This window comes from Haliotis rufescens, unplaced genomic scaffold (genome assembly GCF_023055435.1).
Source record: "Haliotis rufescens isolate VD_foot unplaced genomic scaffold, xgHalRufe1.0.p SCAF_5, whole genome shotgun sequence".
In the NCBI taxonomy this organism is placed as follows: Eukaryota; Metazoa; Mollusca; class Gastropoda; order Lepetellida; family Haliotidae; genus Haliotis; species Haliotis rufescens.
In genome coordinates, this window is record NW_025964223.1 from 58,219,820 (window position 1) to 58,246,338 (window position 26,519).

A 26,519-nucleotide genomic window follows, 5' to 3' on the forward strand; every position below is an offset into this window, starting at 1 on the left:
TTCTTTCTATTATGGTAAAACAAGAAACAAAGACAATGAAATCGCAAAAATGAAAATAAGTACTAACATCGGGAAGTAAAGGCTTATATAAATATTTTCATAGTTCATAATGATGGTGCTCTTCATACCACGGAGGCGGTCATTCATAAAATCAGCCTCAAGAGAAACGACACTCAGCAAGTCAACCTGTCGACAAACCAATTTACGAGTGAAAGCAAGTCTACATTGATAAGGGAAATAACTCTAGTTTTATTTGGGGTCAAGGGTCGGTCTGTCCAGTGTAGTTCGTCGGCTGAATAATATGTCAGTTTGACACACAGGGGTGGCTTGATCACATGACAATGAAAGGAGATAAGGTCTCTGAATGGTCATCTGACGAGCATTTCCGACCGGTCGGCTGTAGTAGTAGCAGCGCGGAATAATGTCAAGGAATACAAAGCGTGCGATGGCGCCGGTCAATGTGATGTTATGGCTGCTGACGACAGTTGCGTATCTACATGTGACAGTTGTACAATCTTACGTCGTAGACGATGTTGGAGCCTTGCTGGAGCATTTGAGTGTCAACAAAATGGGTTATCGCATGCCAGAAATAGACCCAGAGGTCAACATGAATATTGTGAGTAAAAACATGTTTGTCATCAGCTGGTCATGTCAATGATAATCAAATGTGATCTGGTATTAAGGACTGCTGTATTTATCTAAAAGTATTGTAGTATTAGGCCTAGTATAGCCCTTGTACATCTAGAAGTACCTGTTGTATTAGTACAGCTTGTGTACATCTAAAAGTACTGTAGTATTAGTACAGCTTGTGTAGATCTAAAAGTACTGTAGTATTAGTACAGCTTGTGTACATCTAAAAGTACTGTAGTATTAGTACAGCTTGTGTAGATCTAAAAGTACTGTAGTATCAGTACAGCTTGTGTACATCTAAAAGTACTGTAGTATCAGTACAGCTTGTGTACATCTAAAAGTACTGTAGGATTAGTACAGCTTGTGTACATCTAAAAGAACTGTAGTATTAGTACAACTTGTGTACATCTAAAAGTACTGTAGTATTAGTACAACTTGTGTACATCTAAAAGTACTGTAGTATTAGTACAGCTTGTGTAGATCTAAAAGTACTGTAGTATTAGTACAGCTTGTGTACATCTAAAAGTACTGTAGTATTAGTACAGCTTGTGTAGATCTAAAAGTACTGTAGTATTAGTACAGCTTGTGTACATCTAAAAGTACTGTAGTATTAGAACAGCTTGTGTACACCTATGAGTACCTGTGCTGGTCACAGACCAGTTGTCACCATTTTCTTCATGTTATGTCTGAGATATTCTGTGAACAAAGTTGACTATACCAATAACTTTAATTCATGTGAAACTTTGAGCAAATTATTTCATACATATGTCTGCTACAGATTTCTGTTAAAATGCTACAAAAGGGAATCAAAACAGTGGAAATAGATACTAGTTATCGTGCCATGTGATCACGCACACTGCTTCAGTTATACAAATTACTATTTTTAGTATCAAACTCAATTGCTTTATTCATCAAAATGAATAAGAAATGCTATTATCAATTTGTCGTCTGTAAAGTGACAAAAAACAATATTCCCCAAATTTGATCTACACATGCTTATCCTTAGCACTGTGTACTATGGATTTCGCGATATATACAAGTATATGCATTTTTGGAAATATGGCTCAGATAGAAAGCAATGGCAAAACTGAAACTGCATCATCGTGTTGTTTGATTTATATTTTTGTGTGATTAGTTACGTGATACAGTGCACATTTCTTTTTAAAAGTGTTATTTGAGCAAGTTTATTTTTTTATTTTTTAAAAATATTTCTTGACAAGAGTCCGTTTCATTCATTTTTTCGGATAAATATTTCTCTCTTCCTATGAAAACGAGCCAGAGTGAAATGATATGCGATCACGTTCGCGCTATAACAGGAACTTGGCGATAATTGGTTGCCAGCCAGGAGTGTATACGTTAAATATTATGTATATTTTACAGCCAAAACCTACATATCTTATATGGCTAGTGACCGGAAGTATATTTTAAGTACTCCTTTTACACTTATATATTTATGCAGTATATACGGTGATATATTTTAAGTCTATTGTAACCCGTAACGGGTGGCTCACTTGTATGTTATATGTAACTATGTCAATATTTTTGAGAGGTGAGACAGCACCTGTAGTATAAGTACGCTTGTGTACGTCTATAGGTACCTGTGGTATTAGTACAGAATGTGTACATCTTGAAGCACCTGTAGTATTAGTACAGATTGTGTACATCTTGAAGTATATGTAACAGGGTAGTATTGATATATCTTGTGTAAATCTTGAAGTACCTGTAGTATGAGTACAGATTGTGTGTATCTTGATGAACCTGTAGTATAGTTAGTGAGTCTTCTAAACTCAATTCTTTGTATCATAAGGTGTCTAGGCCAACACCCCATGCTAGCTTTATGATTTTTGCTAATATGATTTTTGACTTCATTACCAGCATTTTCCTAGCGAGAAAGACAAAGAATTTTAGAAAATATGAACTGTAAACATAGCTCTCTGTGGTCTATGAAAGTGAGTGGAGTTCTGTGACAAGGCTTGTAGAGAGAAATCGAACTCTTCACTCATTGGCCGTGTGTGACAAATGTCAATAAATGCAAAAATGTTCTACAGTGTCCTGGTAGTTGATAACTTGAACATATACCGTATTCGAGGTAATAAGCGCCCAGGGCGCGCTCAAAATTAGAATTAGGGGCTCTTATTAGAATATAATTTTGGTAAGAAAAAAACAGAGTTGAAAGATTGTAAGTTTCGTGGTTTATGCTGAAAGCCTGAAATGATACAAAAGAAAAGTCTCTGTGTATTATACACGACAGATGTATTTTCCAAAATTTAATTGCCCATAATTAAGGTTGCATATAACACATGAGTGCGTACTATACACGAATAAATAAATGTACATTGATCAATCGGAAGAGTGCTAATTGTGATTGTTCACTAGCCAATATATTAGCAAATATCGCTGTGGGCGCTTATTAGAGCAGGGCACTTATTACATCAAATAAGGTATGTATATTTTATGAAAACTTTCGACAGAATAGTCAAGCGGTAGAAACTAACTGTTTTAGTCCACTAATCCTTATAATGATAACATATAGCCAAATCCTTAAAAAAGGACAAAACTACTTAACTATTGGACACTTTGGCAAGGACTTTAGGACTAGTGACAGTTTCTAATGCTGAATACATTAGAAATTGTGAGGCAATTTGTCCTCTCTGAGTCATTGTTCCATAAACTTAGATCTCGATAATTTTATTCTTGTCGCCCTTCTCAATTGTCACTTTCTAAATCAAAATTGGGACACGAATAATGGCACTGACTTTCTGTGGGGCACTGTAGGTGGACTGAGGGGATCATATGTAACCTTAGGGGTGTTGGGTACTATACCCTTCTCTATTGGGTCACTTGTACTTATCAACCACTTCTTGGTTCCTGGGATGATGAACTTTTCAAAATCACAAGTCAGCTTGTTTGCTCAAGTCCTTTTTATTTATGATGGAATTAATCATAAATATACACACTTGGTCCTCAGAACTGGTAACAGTGGGTTTGGGGGGTTCTGACAATGCCAATTCAAAGTTTAAAAATCTCTGACGTAGGCGGTAAAATGATGTAATAAATAGGTGGTACCTTTTCGCGTATTTTCTTGCTCCATCACGTCAGGTCAACTAATGGGCGGGGTGTGATTGGGGGTGGTACAAGTCGATTATACCACTTGACACTTGACTGTTTATGGGCCATAATTAATCACATGTCGTGGTATAACCATTACTTGTTAGATACACATGGTAATCTTAATCTCTGCATATAAAACAATGGTAAATCATCATGTCTAGTGATGTTTTATATCAAATTTCATATTTTTATTGACCAAGTTTGTTATACCTATTTATTCATCTGAATTCGCTGAAGGTAGCGTTGTAGCGTGGGATCACTGTACTTTTTATGAAACATTCCTGTCGTGCATATATTTTTGTTTACACAATAGTGTATATTACTATTCCTGAACAAATAATTTGTGGGCACAGTACAAGAGGTTATACTTTTTATCACAAATTGACTATTATTTGCAAATATGTGTATAATTGATGGCTAAAAGAGGTACAAATGCACAAAACTGTGTAGACATATTTCAAAACTATAGAAGTCAGAAAGAGTTTAGGAAAAAATTGTAAACAGAAGAAGCAACATTTTAGGAATTACAAAAATATTCAGTTAGAAGTTCAATTTTTTAGGAGAGAGAAGTATATTTTATTGAACTGTTGTTCTTCGCTTCATGACAGCTGACAAAAGTAATTCAACAACTGATGGTAAATTAATTTGATTATATTTGACGTCAGTGCCTATCTGTAGAAATAGCAGGGCAGTAATTCCTGGTGATATTTATACTTGTGTGTTGTGAAGTAGTTGGTTCAACTGTGACCTTGTGATCAATGCATGGAGCAGATTCGGTATATTCAGTGTATCCTAAAGTATTCATATCTTCAGCTTGACATAACCAGAAACTGAATTTGTAATTTTCCATAGATATTAATTACAATTTCAATGCCCAGCCCATGTGATCATGTGAGGGTCACTGAAACAGGTGTGACCTAGTTGGAGATGTTGAAACCTGAAAGTCATGCTGACAACATGGGGAGATGGACTGTAGCAGCATTAGTCACAGGGAAATATATTGATGACTGAACTTATTGCCATTTCTACTCAGCATTTAATGACCAGAAATCTCCCTACCACACCAGACATGCTATAGTGTTGATATGTTTGATAATAAAAGGGATACAGTAGTTTAGTACTATCAAAAATCAGGGTTGTCTGAAGTGAGCTGCTCATCCATTCCTTGTTCAAAACATTATAGGGGGCACGGGTGGCCCAGTCGTCTAAGGCGCTGCGATTCGCTGTGCAGAGTTGCGTCCCTTGGGCACACCAGAAACCTATGATTGTGGTTCGAATCCTGGTTCGCCCCGATTATGTTTTGAGGTTTGTCAGCACCATACCCGTGCTCGTGGGTTTCACCAAAGTGGTAAACATCTGAGACCTGCATCACTTTGGGCTTTCCTCCCACATTAAGCTGACACGCTGTGACATAACTGGAATACTGTTAAAAGCGGCGTTAAAAACCCAACTCACTCACACTCACTCACTCAAAACATTATATGAGACTACTGTCAGAGTTACCATGGTTACCTAAACAGTGTATCTTGCAATCTACTGGAGATTGGTGAAGGGGTGAAGGGGCATGGTTTCCCAGTCATCTGAGACACCGCAATGCACTGTGCAGAGTTGCGTCCCTTGAGCAGGACCGATGATTGTGGGTTGGAATCCCCGTTCGCCCCAATTATGTTTCAAGGTTTGCCAGCACCATACCCGTGCTCGTGGGTTTTAACAAGGTGGTAAACGTCTGAGACCTGCATCACTTCAGGCTTTCCCCCAACATTAAGCTGACATAACGTGATATAACGTAACCGGAATACTGTTAAAACCCAACACCCTCACAGTTACTACTAGGCATAGGTAATGGAGAAACTGTTTACAGCCCAGGAGGTCTACAGAATGGGAAAGAAAAAGTATTCACCATTTTATCGCAATAATTAATAGTTGTCGTAGTCAGCCCGTGAAGTTCCGGGGTAGAATAGGTCTTCAGCAACCCATGCTTGCCGAAAGACGTGACTATGTTTGTCGTAAGAGGCGACTGACAGGATCGGGTGGTCATCATCATCAGGCTCGCTGACTTGGTTGATGCATGTCATCATATCCCAACTGCGTGGATCGCTGCTCATGATGTCAATCACTGAGATGTCTGGCCCAGACTCAATTATTTATAGACCACCGTCATATAGCTGGAATATTGCTGAGTGCGGCGTTAAACAACAAACAAACAAACAAAACCTTCACAGTCTAGTGGATAGGGTTTCTGCAGAGAGAGTCAGTGGTTTGATCCCTTGGCCGCGTCCTGCCAAAAGATGTTAAAGATGGTACTTGTTGTTTCCCTGGTTGCCGCTCAGTATTAAGGGGATAAAATAAGGACTGGCCGGCATCGAATCAGATTAAATGTCTTTTTGGATTAGCATTATAGAACTGGCATAGGTCTGAACTAGTAGCATGGAGCTGTATATAGGTGAAACAATTGTAACCTCAATGTAACCCCATTTTGCCTCAAACTCGCATCGCCTCACCAATGGCAATAATGGTATTATTGTTGCAGTATTATCAAGAGAGTATTTTTAACTCTCACAATACTAACGCCATTGTGATATGATTATTACAGCAGTATTGAGTAGTATTTGCAGTTAGTAGCATCACAATATATGTTTAATTATTGCATTAATGTTTTTAACTATCACAGTACAAACATACTGGTAGTAGTAATAGAGCCCCTAACAGTCACCCAAGAATTAAAAACAAGTCTAGGTATTAGTTTTGTATTGATTTCATTTCAAAAGCCAATATTGGCCAATACTGGCATATTGTTTTCAGTAAACTTTTAAAAAAGTGAATATATTTGTTAATGATGACTATTGGAGCTATTGTCACAATTGCAATGGTATTGTGATAGTTGTAAACCCACTTTACAGCTTGAAACTGGACTATTATACTCAGTGAACACCCTTGCCTCAGGATGATGGATGATTATTTTAATCAGTGTAATAGAAATGAATAAAGAATTGCTGACAATCTCTAAGTCAGCCATTTTCCACCAACCAAAGGGAAGAAAAAAAACACTCTTCTCTGAACTTGTTGTATAATCCTTGCAAACCAACACACAGGCATGTCCAGGGTTAGAAATTGGCACAAGTCCTAGAGTCCTTACCAAACTGCCCAATAGTTAAGGTATCAAAAGGACAAGTAGAAATTTGATATTTTTAAGGGTTTTGCTATCTGAGTTCTTTATAAGGACTAGTTGACTAAAAATGTTAGTTTCTACCCCTGATGTCTGAAATTCACATAATTTATGTTTTGTTAAATTATTATGACTAATAGCGACTATTGAAACTATCGATTGTTGTGCATGCTTTCGCCAATACTATGGGCATTTTAAAATTCCTATTGATCTGATACTATCACAAGGCAAACAGTTGCAATACAGCAACAGTTTAATATATCATTACACTCCAAATGTTTGTTGTGATCTTGTGTTGTAGAGCCAGCTGATTACCAGCAAGGGCTACCCATATGAGGAGTACAGTGTACAGACGGAGGACGGCTACCTCCTGGGGGTGCAGCGGATACCACACGGGGTCACGAACAAGGACCCCAACCGGCCTGTGGTCTTCCTCCAGCACGGGCTGCTGTGTTCCGCCACCAACTTCCTCACCAATCTGGCCAGTGAAAGCTTAGGTACACAAATGTTGTGTTTCCACATGGGCAGCCTCACAATAAATTGTGCCCAGCAGCGTTTGAAATAAGTTTAAAAGCCAACAAGACAGTAGGGCCTGAGACCTATATACAGTCAAGTCCTATTAATCCGATATGGCTGGATGCATATGATTATGTCGGATACCCACGGCGATATTTGCTAATATATTGGCTTGTGAACAATTTCCAAATAGCTCCCTTTCCAATTGATCAATGTAAACAAGACTTATTTATTGGTGTATAATACGTGTGTTAAATGCACCTTAATAATGGGAAATAAAATTCTTGAAAAATTTATCTGTCGTATATAAACATTTCAGGCTGTCAGCATAAACCACGAAATTTACGATCTTTCAACTCTATTTTCTTTTTTCACCCAAATAATATTCTTATAAGAGCCCCCTATTTCTAATTTTGAGAGCGCCCAGGGCACTTATTATGTCGAATACGGTATGTCAGATAAACGAAATTAAGTACTACCAACGTTCGGCGGTCATAGTTCGCAATAGGTTCTTCTGACGTGACCTGTAATGGGATGTCCTCGGCGATAACTAGAACTTGTATCTGATTTTAATGAGATTGAGGTAATCTAAGCATGTGATTAATCCTGTCTTCTTTATTTAAAGCATTAATTGTTTATTGTTAAGCAAAGTTTATCTCTGCAGCTTTGTAATATGCATCTACCAGCCGACTCGCCTCGCATCAAACCACTGGCTGTGTACTCGTGGGCAGATGACCACGGAGTACGCTGATCACTGTGTCGGATTAACGAGACTGATTAATGAGTGATTTCGGTAATTCGTTGCAAATTAGATGTGTCGGAGTCGGAGTGCGAGACTGTCGGATTAACAGGTCTAAATAGCATTGGTTTAATGGGTTCCCATCATTAGTATCGGATAAAGCTGATTGTCAGATTAACGAGGGTCGGATTAATGAGACTTGACTGTATGTTGCCTTCCCATCTTCAAAGTTACCTGCCCGCATTCAGACATAATAAACATTGGAAAGTCATGACAAATAAGAGACAAATCGTGTCTTGATTCAGAAGAAATAATGCAAATTACTTGAGAATCTACTAGGAATTATAATAAAACTGAATACGTGCCAATTTACTCTTGTCAGAGGGGTACACAAAGTACGTGATCTAGACTACCAGTTGTCAGACTTTCATTTTGTGGAGACCTCGGTGGCTGAGTGGGTCAGATCGCTGGCTTTGTGTGCTGTGAAGGTGACATTTCGGTGTAGATCAGTCAAGAGATCAAGGCTATTTCATCCCATCTGCCTACTATGAACTCATAAGCAATAATCACCCCACCTATGTGAACTTATCCTGTTTAATTGGCTTCTTGTCTCATTGGCTTCCACCAATGTGTTTTCTGTCCATCATGTTCTGACAATATTATCCCTCTTTGTCATTACATACTCATGTTATCCCACTCATGTATGCAGTTGTTGTTACTGTTAATCCTCCACCTACTCTATATATTCTGTACAATGTTCCTCATTCAGTCTTGCTTGACAATGTTACAGTCACAGTATTTATTTGGCTGTCACAGTATTTATTTGGCTGTCACAGTATTTATTTGGCTGTCACAGTATTCATTTGGCTGTCACAGTATTCATTTGGCTGTCACAGTATTTATTTGACTGTCACAGTATTCATTTGGCTGTCAGCAACTGACATTACGTTCAAAACCCCCATATAATGTGTATCTTTATGAGACAGATGAATCGTCCTACTTCTGAGTTTATGGCTTATTTTACACACAAGGAAAACAATGTTGTTTCTGAAGGTCACATGGACTTTGTACTGGGTAGAAAAATATGCCAGTCATAAATCTCTGACTAAGTACACAACATATGTGTCCGATGACTTGTCAGTTTGGTTTGTGCCTGAATCTTGTGTAGTTAGTGAGTGAGTTGGGTTTAACGCTACTTTTAACAGTATTCCAGTTATATCATGGTGTGTCAGCTTAATAGGAAAGCTCAAAGTGATGCAAGTCTCAGCTGTTTACCACTTCGGTGAATCACACGTGCACGGGTATGGTGCTGTCAAACCTAGAAACATAATCTGGGTGAACCGGGATTCGAACCCACAATCATAGGTTTCTGGCGTGCCAAAGGGAAACAACTCTGCAAGCAAATTGTGACACCTTAGATGACTGGGGCACCCATGCCCCCTCTGAATCGTGTCATAGAGGATATGTATGGGGATAAAGATGTAGCTTATTTCAAATGGGTCACAAGGCAGTCATAAATATGTTTAGATGTGTCCTTTGCGATTTAAATGTTCCAACAGGATGAATACTTTTCACTAAAACAAAAGAAATAGGTTTGTGACACACAGTTCGTCCAGTTCTGCTGAGCAAAGGAATCATTATCACTGGCTTCACATGCTAAACTATGAATTGATCTTCACCAACCCATGCTTGTTATAAGAGGCGACTATGAGGCAACTATGCCTGTCTTAAGAGACGACTAACGGGTTCGGGTGGTCAGGCTCGCTGTCCTGGTTGATGCTTGTCATCGTATCCCAGTTGCATACATTAATGATCATGATGTCAATCACTGGATTGTCTGGTCCAGACTTGATTACTTACAGCCAGCTGTCATATAGCTGGAATATTGCTGAGTGAGGCGTTAAAAACAAACAAACAAACAAAACAAATACTAAACATATTAACAAGGTATTGTAGGTAAAATTTGATTTCCAAGTGTGCCCTTAAGCAAATGTAAAAGCACTGTAATACAAGAAATATTGTACCCTACCTAGATACTATGCATAAAGTAGGTTCCATAAACATGCTAAAAACGTTTACAAAAATGTTGTAGTATCTTGTCTTCCTGATGCCAGGCTTATAACAGGTTATGAAGCATCTTCAGACACTCAGGCCAATAGATATTGGGGAGACCCGTGAAGATACAGGGTAGAATACCAACCCATGCTTGTCGTAAGAGGCTATGAACGGGATCAGGTGGTCAGGTTCGCTGACTTGGTTGATATGCATGTCACCGTATCCAAATTGTGTGGATCAATGCTCATGATGTCAATCACTGGATTGTCTGGTCCAGACTCAATTATTTTCAGACAGCCATCATATAGCTGGAATATTGCTGTGTGAGTGCAGCGTTAAACAACAAACAAACAAACAAACAAACAAGATATTGAGGCGATAACCGACAACAATATTGCCTTCATCATGAATGCAGTACCGTATTCGACATAAAAAGCGCCCAGGACGCTCTCAAAATTAGAAATATGGGGGACTTATTAGAATATAATTTGGGTGAAAAAAAACAGAGTTGAAAGATCGTAAATTTCGTGGTTTATGCTGACAGCCTGAAATGTTTATATACGACAGATATATTTTTCCAGAATTTAACTTCCCATAATTAAGGATGCATATAACGCACATATTATACACAAATTAATAAGTCTTGTGTACATTGAACAATCGGATGGGGTGCTAATTGGGATTGTTCTCTAGCCAATATATTAGCAAATATCGCCGTGGGCGCTTATTAGAGCGGGGCGCTTATTACGTCGAATGCAGTATATTGTTTTTATGATCAGCAGTCCCCATTGTGAAAGGAATAAAATCTGTTTCGTGTAATTCACAATTATGACATGGGTTTCCATTTTACTGCCATTAATTTGGCTTTTAAGAGCTGTACTACCTAAGTTTACATGATTCTGTTTTATAGGAACATTGGTTTGTAGCATGTGTTTACAAAAACAGATTAATGAGTTTGTAAATCAGTTGTTTCACTGCTGACATCAGAAACAGGTCATTGCTGCATTGTGTTCATTCAAGAGTTTATTTATCTTACATTCATCTTTCCAGCGTATATACTGGCTGATGCTGGCTTCGACGTCTGGCTTGGCAACAACCGCGGTAATACCTACTCCCTCCGACATGTCTCGCTGAAACCAGATCAAGATGCATTCTGGGAGTTCAGGTATGTAGAGACACCGAAACCTGCAGCTGCAGTCAGTGTCTTGCTGAACGGACACGGCGCACAGGGAAACCATTCCGGTCATACTTGAATAAACTGATCACACAAAGCAAACTATTAACACCTTCAGTTCAGTGTCCTAGGCCATCCCACACTGCAATCTTCGTCACATGGTGATCAAATCCCTCTGTGGTGTAACTAGCGCTAAGATGCTAATCTCCCATGATGGAACTAGATTTAAAACAGTCCTAGAGCTAAGATTGCATTTTCCATGGTGTAACTAAACTTATGACAGTCTTAGTACTAGGACAATTACTTATCCGATGGTGTAACTAGTCTTATGACAATCTTATCACGAAGACGATCACATCTTCGATCTTCTCCCCTTGGCTCGGGAAGATGCGCGTAGCTAAACTTATGATGTCATAGCGCTAAGACGATCACATCCCCCATGGTGCAAGTAAACTTAAGACAGTCGTAGCGCTAAGTTTGCTTCGTGAAACAGTACCATGTTCCAAAAGCTATCTTAATGCCATGTAAATCTATGCTAATGAACAGGGCCCACTTGCACAAAGCGATTTGGCGCTAAGATGATCGTAACTCCCATTCTTTAACATAGGCATACAACAGTCGTAGCGCTAAGATCGCTTTGTGCAAGTGGGTCCTGGAGTTATCAGGCGAAAGTGTAAACCATCTGGTTTGAGGCCTGGTATGTTTGTTGACACTTCCTCCTCACAGCTTCCTCATCTGCTTTTCCTACTATGACTGGGTGTTGATGAGGAAAAGTTGCATGTAATCATCCTGCAAGGTTTGACATAATCTTCTTCCTCTTGTGTTGTGTGAGGGTTGTTCTCACTCTTGTACTGCGCCGGAGTGTGGGTTGTTAATTATTTCTAAATATTTCCTCAACTACTTTCCCTTGTATGATTCAGCTGGGATGAGTTTGCCAAGTATGACTTCCCGGCACAGTTGAACTTTGCCCTCAAGCAGTCTGGCCAATCAGACCTCTACTATGTAGGTCATTCCCAGGGTACCTTGCAAGCCTTTGCCGCTCTGTCTCAGTATCCGGAAATGAATAAAAAGGTACGAGAGAAGTATGTTAAGAAGGGTGAATGAGTGGGCTTTGGGCGAGTGAGCGAGTTGGGTTTACGCAGCTTTGAACAGTATTCCATTTATATCACAGTGTGTCAGCTTAATGTGATGAAGGTCTCAGATGTTTACCACTTTGGTGAAACCCACTAGCACGGGTATGGTGCTGACAAACCTTGGAACATAATTGAGGGGAATCAGTATCCAAACCCACATTCATAGTTTTTTGGCATGCCCAAGGGATGCAACCCTGCCTCCAATGAGCATGAACAATCATGGTACGGGTTAGAACAGTGCCCAGTAACTTGCACTCATCTCCCAGTATGGGTTCTGGGTTAGAATAGATCCCCAGCCAACCTCCACTGATCTCCCAAGTGGGTTCTGGGTTAGAATAGATCCCCAGCAAACTTCCGCTGATCTCCCAAGTGGGTTCTGGGTTAGAATAGATCCCCAGCAAACTTCCGCTGATCTCCCAAGTGGGTTCTGGGTTAGAATAGATCCCCAGCCAACCTCCACTGATCTCCCAAGTGGGTTCTGGGTTAGAATAGATCCCCAGCAAACTTCCGCTGATCTCCCAAGTGGGTTCTGGGTTAGAATAGATCCCCAGCAAACTTCCGCTGATCTCCCAAGTGGGTTCTGGGTTAGAATAGATCCCCAGCAATCCCCTTGTTGTAAGAGGCAACCAAATGAATTGGTGGTCCGGTTTTGTGACTTGGTTGATTGTTTGTCATCATACCTTGATGGAGTGGATTGTTGCTCAGTCACTGGATAGTCTGGTTCTGACTTGATTATTTACAGGCTGCCGTCATATAGATGTAATACTGCTGAGTGTGACGTTAAATAACAAACAAACAAGTCGTATTAACAAATGTTTGAACTCCTGGAGCAGGACAGTAGTGTAAATCATGAGTGAGTGAGTGAGTTTGGTTTTACGCCACTTTTAGCAATATTCCAGCAATATCACGGCGTGGGACAACAGAAATGGGCTTCACACATTGTACCCATGTCGGGAATCGAACCCGGGTCTTCGGCGTGACGAGCAAACGCTGTAACCACTAGGCTACCCAACCACCCCGAAATCCTGTAGCAGAGTCTGCAGAACCAGGATTCCTTAATATAGGAATATGTTGCTGGTTCCACTAGCAGCAGTGTTATGCAGGTTATCACGGTTTCACACGGTTCAGGCTTACATGAGCTTTGCCTGACTTTCAGGACTTGAGGTACTCCTTGTCTCAGTTTGGTTCATGAATCTTTACTTAACTGAATCTGTAGCATAGACATCGTGATGCCCAGTGTTCGTCACGAGGGTGTTGATCTTCATGTTCATTTACGTGTCATTTCAATATTCAAAGGTGAAGAAATTCTTTGCAATGGGTCCAGTTGTCACTGTCGGCAACATCATCAGTCCACTCAAGTACCTGTCAGATATCTCCGACTCGGTGAGTTGACAGTCCATTTGATGTCAGTCATAGTTTACACTTGGGTATAGATACCCAAAGGTTATGTTGAATGCGTTAATTTACACCTGATTCACTTGAACATGAACATGACAAGATTACAATATTCTTTGATTTAAAAAAATGCTTTCGGGAATCTGATTGATTCATCATTCACAGCCCCGTTTGTAAGAGGCGACCAAATGGATCGGGGTCAGGCTTGGTGACATGGTTGACTATGTGTCATTGTACAGGCATGAATCGTTGTTCACAATGTCTATCACTAGGTGGTCAGGGCCAGACTACGTTATTTCCAGGCCATTGTCATATAGCTAGAATATTGCTGAGTGCGGCGTTAAACAACAGACAAAACATCATTCAGATGTGACATGAATCTTTTTGCACATATGTAACCATGGTAACTTGTCATCATGAAAAAACCCTGATTGTTTACCTCTGTACCAATGTTTACCTGCCTACCTACCTACTTACCTACCTGTGTTTACCTCTTAGTGCAAGAGGTCTTTTGGTTATCTCAAACCACTTTCAACAGCTGTAAGGCTGAAAATTGAGAGCCGATGAGGTAAAGGAACTGTTCTTGGTTCCTTTTTACCATGCTTGTGCATTTTGCAGTAGCTTCTGACATTCCAGTGACCTGTGGCCTGAGACCTGTGACCTCTTTGTGTGTGTTTCAGGAAATATACAAGTTGTTCAAGCACAGGGACTTCCTGCCCCACGACGAAATCCTGCAGCTCCTGGCTGACACAGTGTGTCAGGACAAGCACACCCGCTTCCTGTGCTCGAACGTCCTCTTCCTCATTGCTGGATATGATGTGTCTAACCTCAACCAGGTCAGTCTCCCTCTAGAACATCAACCAGGTCAGTCTCCCTGTAGAACATCAACCAGATCAGTCTCCCTGTAGAACATCAACTTGATCAGTCTCCCTGTAGAACATCAGTCAGGCCAGTCTCCTTCTAGAACATCAATCAGGTCAGTATCCCTGTAGAACATCAGTCAGGTCAGTCTCCTAGAACATCAATCAGGTCAGTCAGCATGTACAACATCAGTCAGGTCAGTCTCCCTGTAGAACATCAGTCAGGTCAGTCTTCTTCTAGAACATCAACTTGATCAGTATCCCTGTAGAACATCAGTCAGGCCAGTCTCCTTCTAGAACATCAATCAGGTCAGTATCCCTGTAGAACATCAGTCAGGTCAGTCTCCCTGTAGAACATCAATCAGGTCAGTCTCCCTGTAAAACATCAGTCAGGTCAGTCTCCCTGTAGAACACCAGTCAGGTCAGTCTCCTTCTAGAACATCAATCAGGTCAGTCTCCCTGTAGAACATCAGTCAGGTCAGTCTCCCTGTAGAACATCAGTCAGGTCAGTCTCCTTCTAGAACATCAATCAGGTCAGTCTCCCTGTAGAACATCAGGTCAGTCAGTCTCCCTGTAGAACATCAGTCAGGTCAGTCTCCTTCTAGAACATCAATCAGGTCAGTCTCCCTGTAGAACATCAATCAGGTCAGTCAGCCTGTAGAACATCAATCAGGTCAGTCTCCCTGTAGAACATCAATCAGGTCAGACTCCCTATAGAACATCAATCAGGTCAGTCTCCCTGTAGAACATCAATCAGGTCAGTCTCCATGTAGAACCTCAATCAGGTCAGTCTCCCTGTAGAACACCAATCAGATCAGTCTCCCTCTAGAACATCAATCAGGCCAGTCTCCCTGTAGAACCTCAATCAGGTCAGTCTCCCTGTAGAACATCATTCAGGTCAGTCTCCCTGTAGAACATCAATCAGGCCAGTCTCCCTGTAGAACATCAATCAGGTCAGTCTCCCTCTAGAACATCAGTCAGGTCAGTCTCCCTGTAGAACCTCAATCAGGTCAGTCTCCCTGTAGAACCTCAATCAGGTCAGTCTCCCTGTAGAACCTCAATCAGGTCAGTCTCCCTGTAGAACACCAATCAGGCCAGAATCCCTGTAGATCATCAATCAGGTCAGTCTCCCTATAGAACATCAATCAGGTCAGTATCCCTGTAGAACATCATTCAGGTCAGTCTCCCTGTAGAACATCAATCAGGTCAGTCTCCCTGTAGAACATCAATCAGGTCAGTGTCCCTGTAGAACATCATTCAGGCCAGTCTCCCTGTAGAACATCAATCAGGTCAGCCTCCCTGTAGAACATCAATCAGGTCAGTGTCCCTGTAGAACATCAATCATGTCAGTCTCCCTGTAGAACCTCATTCAGGTCAGTCTCCCTGTAGAACATCATTCAGGTCAGTCTCCCTGTAGAACATCAATCAGGTCAGTGTCCCTATAGAACATCAATCAGGTCAGTCTCCCTGTAGAACATCATTCAGGTCAGTCTCCCTGTAGAACATCAATCAGGTCAGTCTCCCTGTAGAACATCATTCAGGTCAGTCTCCCTGTAGAACATCAATCAGGTCAGTCTCCCTGTAGAACATCAATCAGGTCAGTGTCCCTATAGAACATCAATCAGGTCAGTCTCCCTGTAGAACCTCAATCAGGTCAGTCTCCCTGTAGAACCTCAATCAGAGTCTCCCTGTAGAACACCAATCAGATCAGTCTCCCTGTAGAACCTCAATCAGGTCAGTGTCCCGGTAGAACCTCAATCAGATCAGTCTCCCTGTAGAACACCAATCAGTTCAGTCTCCCCGTAGAACATCAATCAGGCCAGTCTCCCTGTAGAACATCAATCAGGCCAGTCTCCCTGTAGAACATCAGTCAGGTCAGTCTCCCTGTAGAACCTCAATCAGGTCAGTCTCCCTGTAGAACATCAATCAGGTCAGTCTCCCTGTAGAACACCAATCAGATCAGTCTCCCTGTAGAAAATCAATCAGGTCAGTCTCCCTCTAGAACATCAGTCAGGTCAGTCTCCCTGTAGAACCTCAATCAGGTCAGTCTCCCTGTAGAACACCAATCAGATCAGTCTCCCTCTAGAACATCAATCAGGTCAGTCTCCCTGTAGAACCTCAATCAGGTCAGTCTCCCTGTAGAACCTCAATCAGGTCAGTCTCCCTGTAGAACACCAATCAGATCAGTGTCCCTGTAGAACCTGAATCAGGTCAGTCTCCCTGTAGAACCTCAATCAGGTCAGTCTCCCTGTAGAACACCAATCAGGCCAGAATCCCTGTAGATCATCAATCAGGTCAGTCTCCCTATAGAACATCAATCAGGTCAGTCTCCCTGTAGAACATCAACCAGATCAGTCTTCCTGTAGAACATCAATCAGGCCAGTCTCCCTGTAGAACATCAATCAGGCCAGTCTCCCTGTAGAACATCAATCAGATCAGTCTCCCTGTAGAACATCAATCAGGCCAGTCTCCCTGTAGAACCTCAATCAGGTCAGTCTCCCTGTAGAACATCAATCAGGCCAGTCTCCCCGTAGAACATCAATCAGGCACAGTCTCCCTGTAGAACATCAATCAGGTCAGTCTCCCTCTAGAACATCAATCAGGCCAGTCTCCCTGTAGAACATCAGTCAGGTCAGTCTCCCTGTAGAACCTCAATCAGGTCAGTCTCCCTGTAGAACACCAATCAGATCAGTCTCCCTCTAGAACATCAATCAGGTCAGTCTCCCTGTAGAACATCAATCAGGTCAGTCTCCCTGTAGAACCTCAATCAGGTCAGTCTCCCTGTAGAACACCAATCAGATCAGTCTCCCTGTAGAACCTCAATCAGGTCAGTCTCCCTGTAGAACCTCAATCAGGTCAGTCTCCCTGTAGAACACCAATCAGGCCAGAATCCCTGTAGATCATCAATCAGGTCAGTCTCCATGTAGAAAATCAATCAGACCAGTCTCCCTGTAGATCATCAATTAGGTCAGTCTCCCTCTAGAACATCAATCAGGCCAGTCTCCCTGTAGAACATCAGTCAGGTCAGTCTCCCTGTAGAACACCAATCAGGTCAGTCTCCCTGTAGAACATCAACCAGATCATTCTCCCTGTAGAACATCAATCAGACCAGAATCCCTTTCAACTGTAAAACATCATGTAATATGTACAGACAGTGACGGATTGTTTCAGAGTCGGCTCCCGGTGTACATCAGCCACACGCCAGCAGGCACCTCTGTACAGGACATGGTACACTTTGCCCAGGTGAGGAGGGAGGGGTACGCTATCAATACTCAGATGTACAACCTGAAACCTTTTGTCTAGACCTGCTCAGAGGCAGATATTTGGCCCCAAATCTGGAGCAAATGTTAAGAAAATCCCAAGTAGGAAATTAAAGATACCCACTTCATGTTAGTACAGCTATAACTAAGTAACTAACCAATGTTGTGGCTTGGCAGAGGTCACTGTTTCTCACATGATAACAGCACCAATAAAGAGGAAGAGGCTTCAATGCTTTTTTTAACAAACAATGATGAAAAAAGAATAGAATTTAGGAAAGTTTTTTTTTAGAAATCCCAATGTTGAACAAAATACTGATTTTATTCCCAGTTTGCCTGGCAAGGGCACATGGTTTCAAATCCCATATAAATGGCTGGACTCATATGACAGTGGGGAGTGCCTGGAACTTAAACATTATACTCATGCAGTGCTTCTTCTGTAGGTCAACTCGGTGTGTTACAGAATGATGGTTATGACGTACAGACATTGGGAATGTATGTCAATGAATCTACAAGTTGATGAACATTTGATTGTATATAATAGATTTATAGTAGATCATAGATTAATTGGGGGTATGGGTGGCCCAGTCGTCTAAGGTGCCGCGATTCGCTGTGCAGAGTTGCATCCCTTGGGCACGCCAAAAACCTATGATTGTTGGTTCGAATCCTGGTTCGCCCCGATTATGTTTCTAGGTTTGTCAGCACCATACCCGTGCTTGTGGGTTTCACCGAAGTGGTAAACATCTGAGACCTGCATCACTTCGGGCTTTCCTCCCAATTTAAGCTGACACGCCGTGATATAACTGGAATACTGTTAAAAGCGGTGTTAAACCCAACTCACTCACTTTCATAGTTTAACAGTAGATGATAGATTAATAGTAGATAATAGATTAATAGTAGGTGCCTATGATTCATACAGACAGAAGACTTGAGGACCCAAGAGTTTTCAAATTCGAACACAGACTGCAGATTTTCACCAAGTTCTACAGGCTTGAAAAAGTATTCAATTTGGCAGTCTGACCTCTAAAAGGCCTTATGATTTGATTTGGTAACCATGGTTAACTCTGTTGTTAGATAAATATGTTTCAAATATTTTCTTCTCTTGCATGTCGCAAAGATTAGTGTGTACCTCATAACGATTAGTACTGATGCGTGGAACGTGAACATTTTTATGGTGTATGTAGATGGAAAAATGGCAATATTCTGACAGTGAAATGTACTAAGCACTGGACTAGCTTTATTACAGACCACCTTCATACAGCTGAAATATTGCTGTGTGTGGCCTTAGAAACAAACAAACAGTCTTCCATTCACATGTTGATGCGACTTCTGTCATATATAGCCTGTCCCTCAGTACGCCATGTTTCACTGCAGGGTGTGAGGACCAAAGCCTTCCAGATGTACGACTACGGATCTGAGACAGATAACCAGAAGCATTACAACCAGGTGAGATCACATCACTGACCACTGATGTCCTGTTGTCATCCACAGCCCTGGGTTAGAACAAACCTCCTACCCATAATTCCATGTGGCGAGCCCAATGACATATGACGATTTTTTAACGTCTACTCAGTCCTTTCAAGATATTGGATATGTTTTCATTTGTTTTATTTATATTTTTTATCTACACATTTAGATAGACATATGTTAACTTTGATGGAAAATGTATTTCTATTTGCATATCTATCCTTTGTTTACATTGGTTGTATGGCTCCACGTGCAGACATCAAAGCCTTACGGATAGCTAGTGATAGGGTCACTTTAATGTGTAAAGCTATATTGTCACTGTTGCTGTTGTAGTATATCTCTATAATTATGTAAAAAAACGTGTGTAAAAACCAAAAGGCTTGTATTAGGCCAGCCTGTTCTGATATCAGAATAAGTGCATATCTTTACAATCAAGAGAAAAGTCTGGTCACATGATATGCAAATTAGCCTTTGGCAGTGGTGTAATGCTAAGTCATCACTGCCCGGCGTAAAACCATACTCACTCATTCACTCAAAAAAATTTAAAATTTGCTTCAGTCAACACCACCGTTGTATGACGTCAACAAAATGGACACACCTGTCTACCTGTTCTATTCAGAGAATGACTGGCTGGCTGATGTACAGGTAAGTCAACAACATGGACACAAATCTACCTGTTCTATGCAGAGAACGACCCGCTGATGTACAGGTAAGTCAACAACATGGACACACATCTACCTGTTCTATGCAGAGAACGACCCGCTGATGTACAGGTAAGTCAACAACATGGACACACCTGTCTACCTGTTCTATTCAGAGAACGACTGGCTGGCTGATGTACAGGTAAGTCAACAACATGGACACATATCTACCTGTTCTATGCAGAGAACGACCCGCTGATGTACAGGTAAGTCAACAACATGGACACAAATCTACCTGTTCTATGCAGAGATTGACTGGCGGGCTGATGTACAGGTAAGTCAACAACATGGACACATATCTACCTGTTCTATGCAGAGAACGACCCGCTGATGTACAGGTAAGTCAACAACATGGACACAAATCTACCTGTTCTATGCAGAGAACAACTGGCTGGCTGATGTACAGGTAAGTCAACAACATGGACACACCTGTCTACCTGTTCTATTCAGAGAACGACTGGCGGGCTGATGTACAGGTAAGTCAACAACATGGACACAAATCTTCCTGTTCTATTCAGAGAACGACCTGCTGATGTACAGGTAAGTCAACAACATGGACACAAATCTACCTGTTCTATGCAGAGAACGACTGGCTTGCTGATGTACAGGTAAGTCAACAACATGGACACACCTGTCTACCTGTTCTATTCAGAGAATGACTGGCTGGCTGATGTACAGGTAAGTCAACAACATGGACACAAATCTTCCTGTTCTATGCAGAGAACGACTGGCTTGCTGATGCACAGGTATGTCAACATGGACACATATCTACCTGTTCTATGCAGAGAACGACTGGCTGGCTGATGTACAGGTAAGTCAACAACATGGACACATATCTACCTGTTCTATGCAGAGAACAACTGGCTGGCTGATGTACAGGTAAGTCAACAACATGGACACATATCTACCTGTTCTATGCAGAGAACGACTGGCAGGCTGATGTACAGGTAAGTCAACAACATGGACACACATCTACCTGTTCTATTCAGAGAACGACTGGCTGGCTGATGTACAGGTAAGTCAACAACATGGACACATATCTACCTGTTCTATGCAGAGAACGACCCGCTGATGTACAGGTAAGTCAACAACATGGACACAAATCTACCTGTTCTATTCGGAGAATGACTGGCTGGCTGATGTACAGGTAAGTCAACAACATGGACACACCTGTCTACCTGTTCTATTCAGAGAACGACTGGCGGGCTGATGTACAGGTAAGTCAACAACATGGACACAAATCTTCCTGTTCTGTTCAGAGAACGACCCGCTGATGTACAGGTAAGTCAACAACATGGACACACCTGTCTACCTGTTCTATTCAGAGAACGACTGGCGGGCTGATGTACAGGTAAGTCAACAACATGGACACAAATCTTCCTGTTCTATTCAGAGAAAGACCCGCTGATGTACAGGTAAGTCAACAACATGGACACACCTGTCTACCTGTTCTATTCAGAGAATGACTGGCTGGCTGATGTACAGGTAAGTCAACAACATGGACACAAATCTACCTGTTCTATGCAGAGAACGACTGGCTTGCTGATGTACCGGTAAGTCAACAACATGGACACACCTGTCTACCTGTTCTATTCAGAGAATGACTGGCTGGCTGATGTACAGGTAAGTCAACAACATGGACACACATCTACCTGTTCTATGCAGAGAACGACTGGCTGGCTGATGTACAGGTAAGTCAAGAACATGGACACATATCTACCTGTTCTATGCAGAGAACGACTGGCTGGCTGATGTACAGGTAAGTCAACAACATGGACACATATCTACCTGTTCTATGCAGAGAACGACTGGCTTGCTGATGTACAGGTAAGTCAGGAACATGGACACATATCTACCTGTTCTATGCAGAGAACAACTGGCTTGCTGATGTAAAGGTAAGTCAACAACATGGACACACCTGTCTACCTGTTCTATGCAGAGAAGACTGGCTGATGTACAGGTAAGTGAACAACTTGGACATGTCTACCTGCTCTACACCGGTCTCGGTCTCTCATACATCTCGATATACACCTCATGTTGTTGGAATGTGGGTATCACTCTTGATTTGATTCCAAAAAATTATAGAAGACAAAAGTCCTGCAGAAGCTGTTAGCTTATTTCAAGTAATCTGCCCTTGTTTGTGAGTACATAGCAACACCAGACTTGTTCACAAGGCCTGTATTGGGTTAACATTACATATCACCACCTGACTTGTTCACAAGGCCTGTATTGGGTTAACATTACATATCACCACCAGACTTGTTCACAAGGACTGTATTGGGTTAACATTACATATCACCACCAGACTTGTTCACAAGGCCTGTATTGGGTTAACATTACATATCACCACCAGACTTGTTCACAAGGACTGTATTGGGTTAACATTACATATCACCACCTGACTTGTTCACAAGGCCTGTATTGGGTTAACATTACATATCACCACCTGACTTGTTCACAAGGCCTGTATTGGGTTAACATTACATATCACCACCAGACTTGTTCACAAGGACTGTATTGGGTTAACATTACATATCACCACCAGACTTGTTCACAAGGCCTGTATTGGGTTAACATTACATATCACCACCAGACTTGTTCACAAGGACTGTATTGGGTTAACATTACATATCACCACCTGACTTGTTCACAAGGCCTGTATTGGGTTAACATTACATATCACCACCAGTCTTGTTCACAAGGCCTGTATTGGGTTAACATTACATATCACCACCAGACTTGTTCACAAGGCCTGTATTGGGTTAACATTACATATCACCACCTGACATGTTCACAAGGCCTGTATTGGGTTAACGTTACATATCACCACCAGACTTGTTCACAAGGCCTGTATTGGGTTAACATAACATATCACCACCTGACTTGTTCACAAGGCCTGTATTGGGTTAACATTACATATCACCACCAGACTTGTTCACAAGGCCTGTATTGGGTTAACATTACATATCACCACCTGACTTGTTCACAAGGCCTGTATTGGGTTAACATTACATATCACCACCAGACTTGTTCACAAGGCCTGTATTGGGTTAACATTACATATCACCACCTGACTTGTTCACAAGGCCTGTATTGGGTTAACATTACATATCACCACCAGACTTGTTCACAAGGCCTGTATTGGGTTAACATTACATATCACCACCAGACTTGTTCACAAGACCTGTAATTGGTTAACATTACATATCACCACCTGACTTGTTCACAAGGCCTGTATTTGGTTAACATTACATATCACCACCAGACTTGTTCACAAGGCCTGTATTGGGTTAACATTACATATCCCCACAATGTTTACAAGGCCTGTATTGGGTTAACATTACATATCACCACCAGACTTGTTCACAAGGCCTGTATTGGGTTAACATTACATATCACCACCTGACTTGTTCACAAGGCCTGTATTGGGTTAACATTACATATCCCCAGACTTATAAACAAGGCCTGTATTGGGTTAACATTACATATCACCACCTGACTTGTTCACAAGGCCTGCATTGGGTTAACATTACATATCACCACAATGTTCACAAGGCCTGCATTGGGTTAACATTACATATCCCCAGACTTATAAACAAGGCCTGTATTGGGTTAACATTACATATCACCACCTGACTTGTTCACAAGGCCTGTATTGGGTTAACATTACATATCACCACCTGACTTGTTCACAAGGCCTGTATTGGGTTAACATTACATATCCCCAGACTTATAAACAAGGCCTGTATTGGGTTAACATTACATATCACCACCTGACTTGTTCACAAGGCCTGTATTGGGTTAACATTACATATCACCACCAGACTTGTTCACAAGGCCTGTATTGGGTTAACATTACATATCACCACCAGACTTGTTCACAAGGCCTGTATTGGGTTAACATTACATATCACCACCAGACCTGTTCACAAGGCCTGTATTGGGTTAACATTACATATCACCACAATGTTCACAAGGCCTGTATTGGGTTAACATTACATATCCCCAGACTTATAAACAAGGCCTGTATTGGGTTAACATTACATATCACCACCAGACTTGTTCACAAGGCCTGTATTGGGTAAACATTTGCTGATGGGCACTACATTTCTTTGTCTCCAGGATGTGAAGCTGCTTATGTCCAAGCTGACTCGTGGTCAGCTGCAAGGGAGTTTCTACATCCCGAAGTGGAATCATCTTGACTTCATCTGGGGTGTGGATGCTGTTAACGTTGTGTATAAGAAAATCATTGACATTATCAAGACACCGTAGTGAGTGGCAGATGGGAGGTGATGGCAGATTAATCTAATTAATATTAGATCTGTTACTTTGATACAATACCACTCTGCTTGAAGATCTGATGACACCAGGATAACACAACCTGTCAATCCTGAGCGCCAAGAGGGAGTACCATCAAATGAATATTTGTTCTGTGGTTTTTTCAAATGTCCAAATCAAAATTAACAAATCAAACTGAATTGTTTTAAAACATCCTCATTTATATTGGTTCACCTGATAAAATCTTTAATGACTGTGTTTTTAGATTTTCACACAGAGAGGTATCGTATTAGCGTAAAACATTGGTGGGGGGTCTTCTACCTGCTTCGATCAGGTTTCATATGAGGTTTAGAGGTTATTGCTAACTATGTCAAAAGGGGTCATTCATCAATCCAAATACAGTGAAACCTTTGTTGTCCAGACCCTGTTACCCAAGAAACCCCCATCTTCTGGACAAATACTGCTGGTAACACTTACATGTATAAAGTGACACTATATGCCATAACTGTTTACAGTGGTATCATATCAAACACACTCATATTGTGGCAGGAAGAAACTGTAAGAATATGCATATGTGTAAGAAACTGCCTTACGTGCCTTTAATTCATGGTGTGTTAATCAAAATGTTGAATGGCTGTCTTTGACTGAGGTGTGTTGTTGACTGTGTCAATGACTAATGTCTGTTGTTGATTGTGTTGTTGATTGATATGTATTTGACTGATGTGTGTTGTTGACGGTGTTGACTCAGATACGGTGATGGTTTGTTTGAAATGAAATCAGGGAGACTTTATATTTAGCATGATCAAGGGCTTTCATGTCGAGATGTTCTTTTAACATACCTGTAATGAATGATATTTTGCAGTTCCTTGTTATCAAAAACCTTTTCTTCCTATTCATGATTTCTTATTTCATGAACACTTTGGTATCTCAAGATATATTAGTGGCCCTGTAAGTATATAGTGTGAGAGTCTATTTTGTATCCTATTCATCGTGAAATAAAATATGCTGATTATTACTAATTTATCTGTGATCTTTCAAACTGAGAACTTCTGTGCATTTCCACTGGTTATGTTCAGTTCGACATCATTAATATCAGATCTTTTTCTCTGAATACGATACCTAACAGTAGGTGAATATTTGTGTTCGATATGACTTTTCTTGTGTTAAACTCGACTTTTCCAATTCAAAACAGGTAAAAAAATAAAGCAGAAAGCTGACCACTCTCTCTCAATTGTAAGAGAGAGAGAAAGCTGACATCTGATTCTCTTTCTCTCTCTCTCTCAATTGTAAGAGAGAGAGAAAGATGACACTTATTCATCTGCCAGATAACATAAACAATTCAACATTTGACACTATCCCTGTAGAGATAGATATGTATGTATGTGGGAGAGATAGATATTCACAAAACTTTCACACAGGTATGAAACATAGGATTTATTATCATCATTGGTAATATATCATATCACAGTTTCCATGTGGGTATCACAGTCAGTAGCCGTACACATCACATTGGGTATTAAACACACAACTTCACCTGAGTAAATCTTAAATGTAACAGATCATTACCTCAACACATGTATATACAATTTGGATTACATTGTAATATGGTATAATTTTCATGAAGTAGTGAAATTAATTAATATTCAATGGAAAACTGAAAAATTATTAGTTGACTTTATAAAATTTAAATTACTTCTCTAAATTCTCAAAGCCCCTACTTGGTTGTTACTTGAAGTCATGCCATTGCTCTGCATTCCAAAATGTCATTGTTGTTGCTGATAGTGTGTGGATAATTGTCAGATGACAAAATACCCCCATCCGTAATGAATGTGACATCATCATGTGAACCATGATTTAAGGTACCGTACTCGACATAATAAGTGCCCAGGGTGCTCTCAAAATTAGAAATAGGGGGCTCTTATTAGAATATTATCTTGTTGAAATACAATCGAAAGATCGTAAATTTCATGGTTTATGCAGACAGCCTGAAATGTAAATATACGACAGATATGTTTTTCCAGAATTTAATTTCCGATA

The 26,519-nt window shown here is 40.9% G+C and overlaps 1 protein-coding gene across 1 annotated transcript; it reads left to right on the top strand.

Moving 5' to 3' along the window:
• Positions 1-242: 242 nt before the first annotated feature.
• On the top strand, positions 243-25,497 carry LOC124140297 (lysosomal acid lipase/cholesteryl ester hydrolase-like). The gene is made up of 10 exons (XM_048384681.1): positions 243-616; positions 7,209-7,404; positions 11,268-11,382; positions 12,312-12,462; positions 13,821-13,907; positions 14,600-14,755; positions 17,951-18,022; positions 19,411-19,482; positions 20,062-20,148; positions 24,327-25,497. Exons 1-10 carry the CDS (start codon positions 422-424, stop codon positions 24,474-24,476), a joined length of 1,281 nt encoding a protein of 426 aa, XP_048240638.1. The 5' UTR covers positions 243-421; the 3' UTR covers positions 24,477-25,497.
• Positions 25,498-26,519: the final 1,022 nt, after the last annotated feature.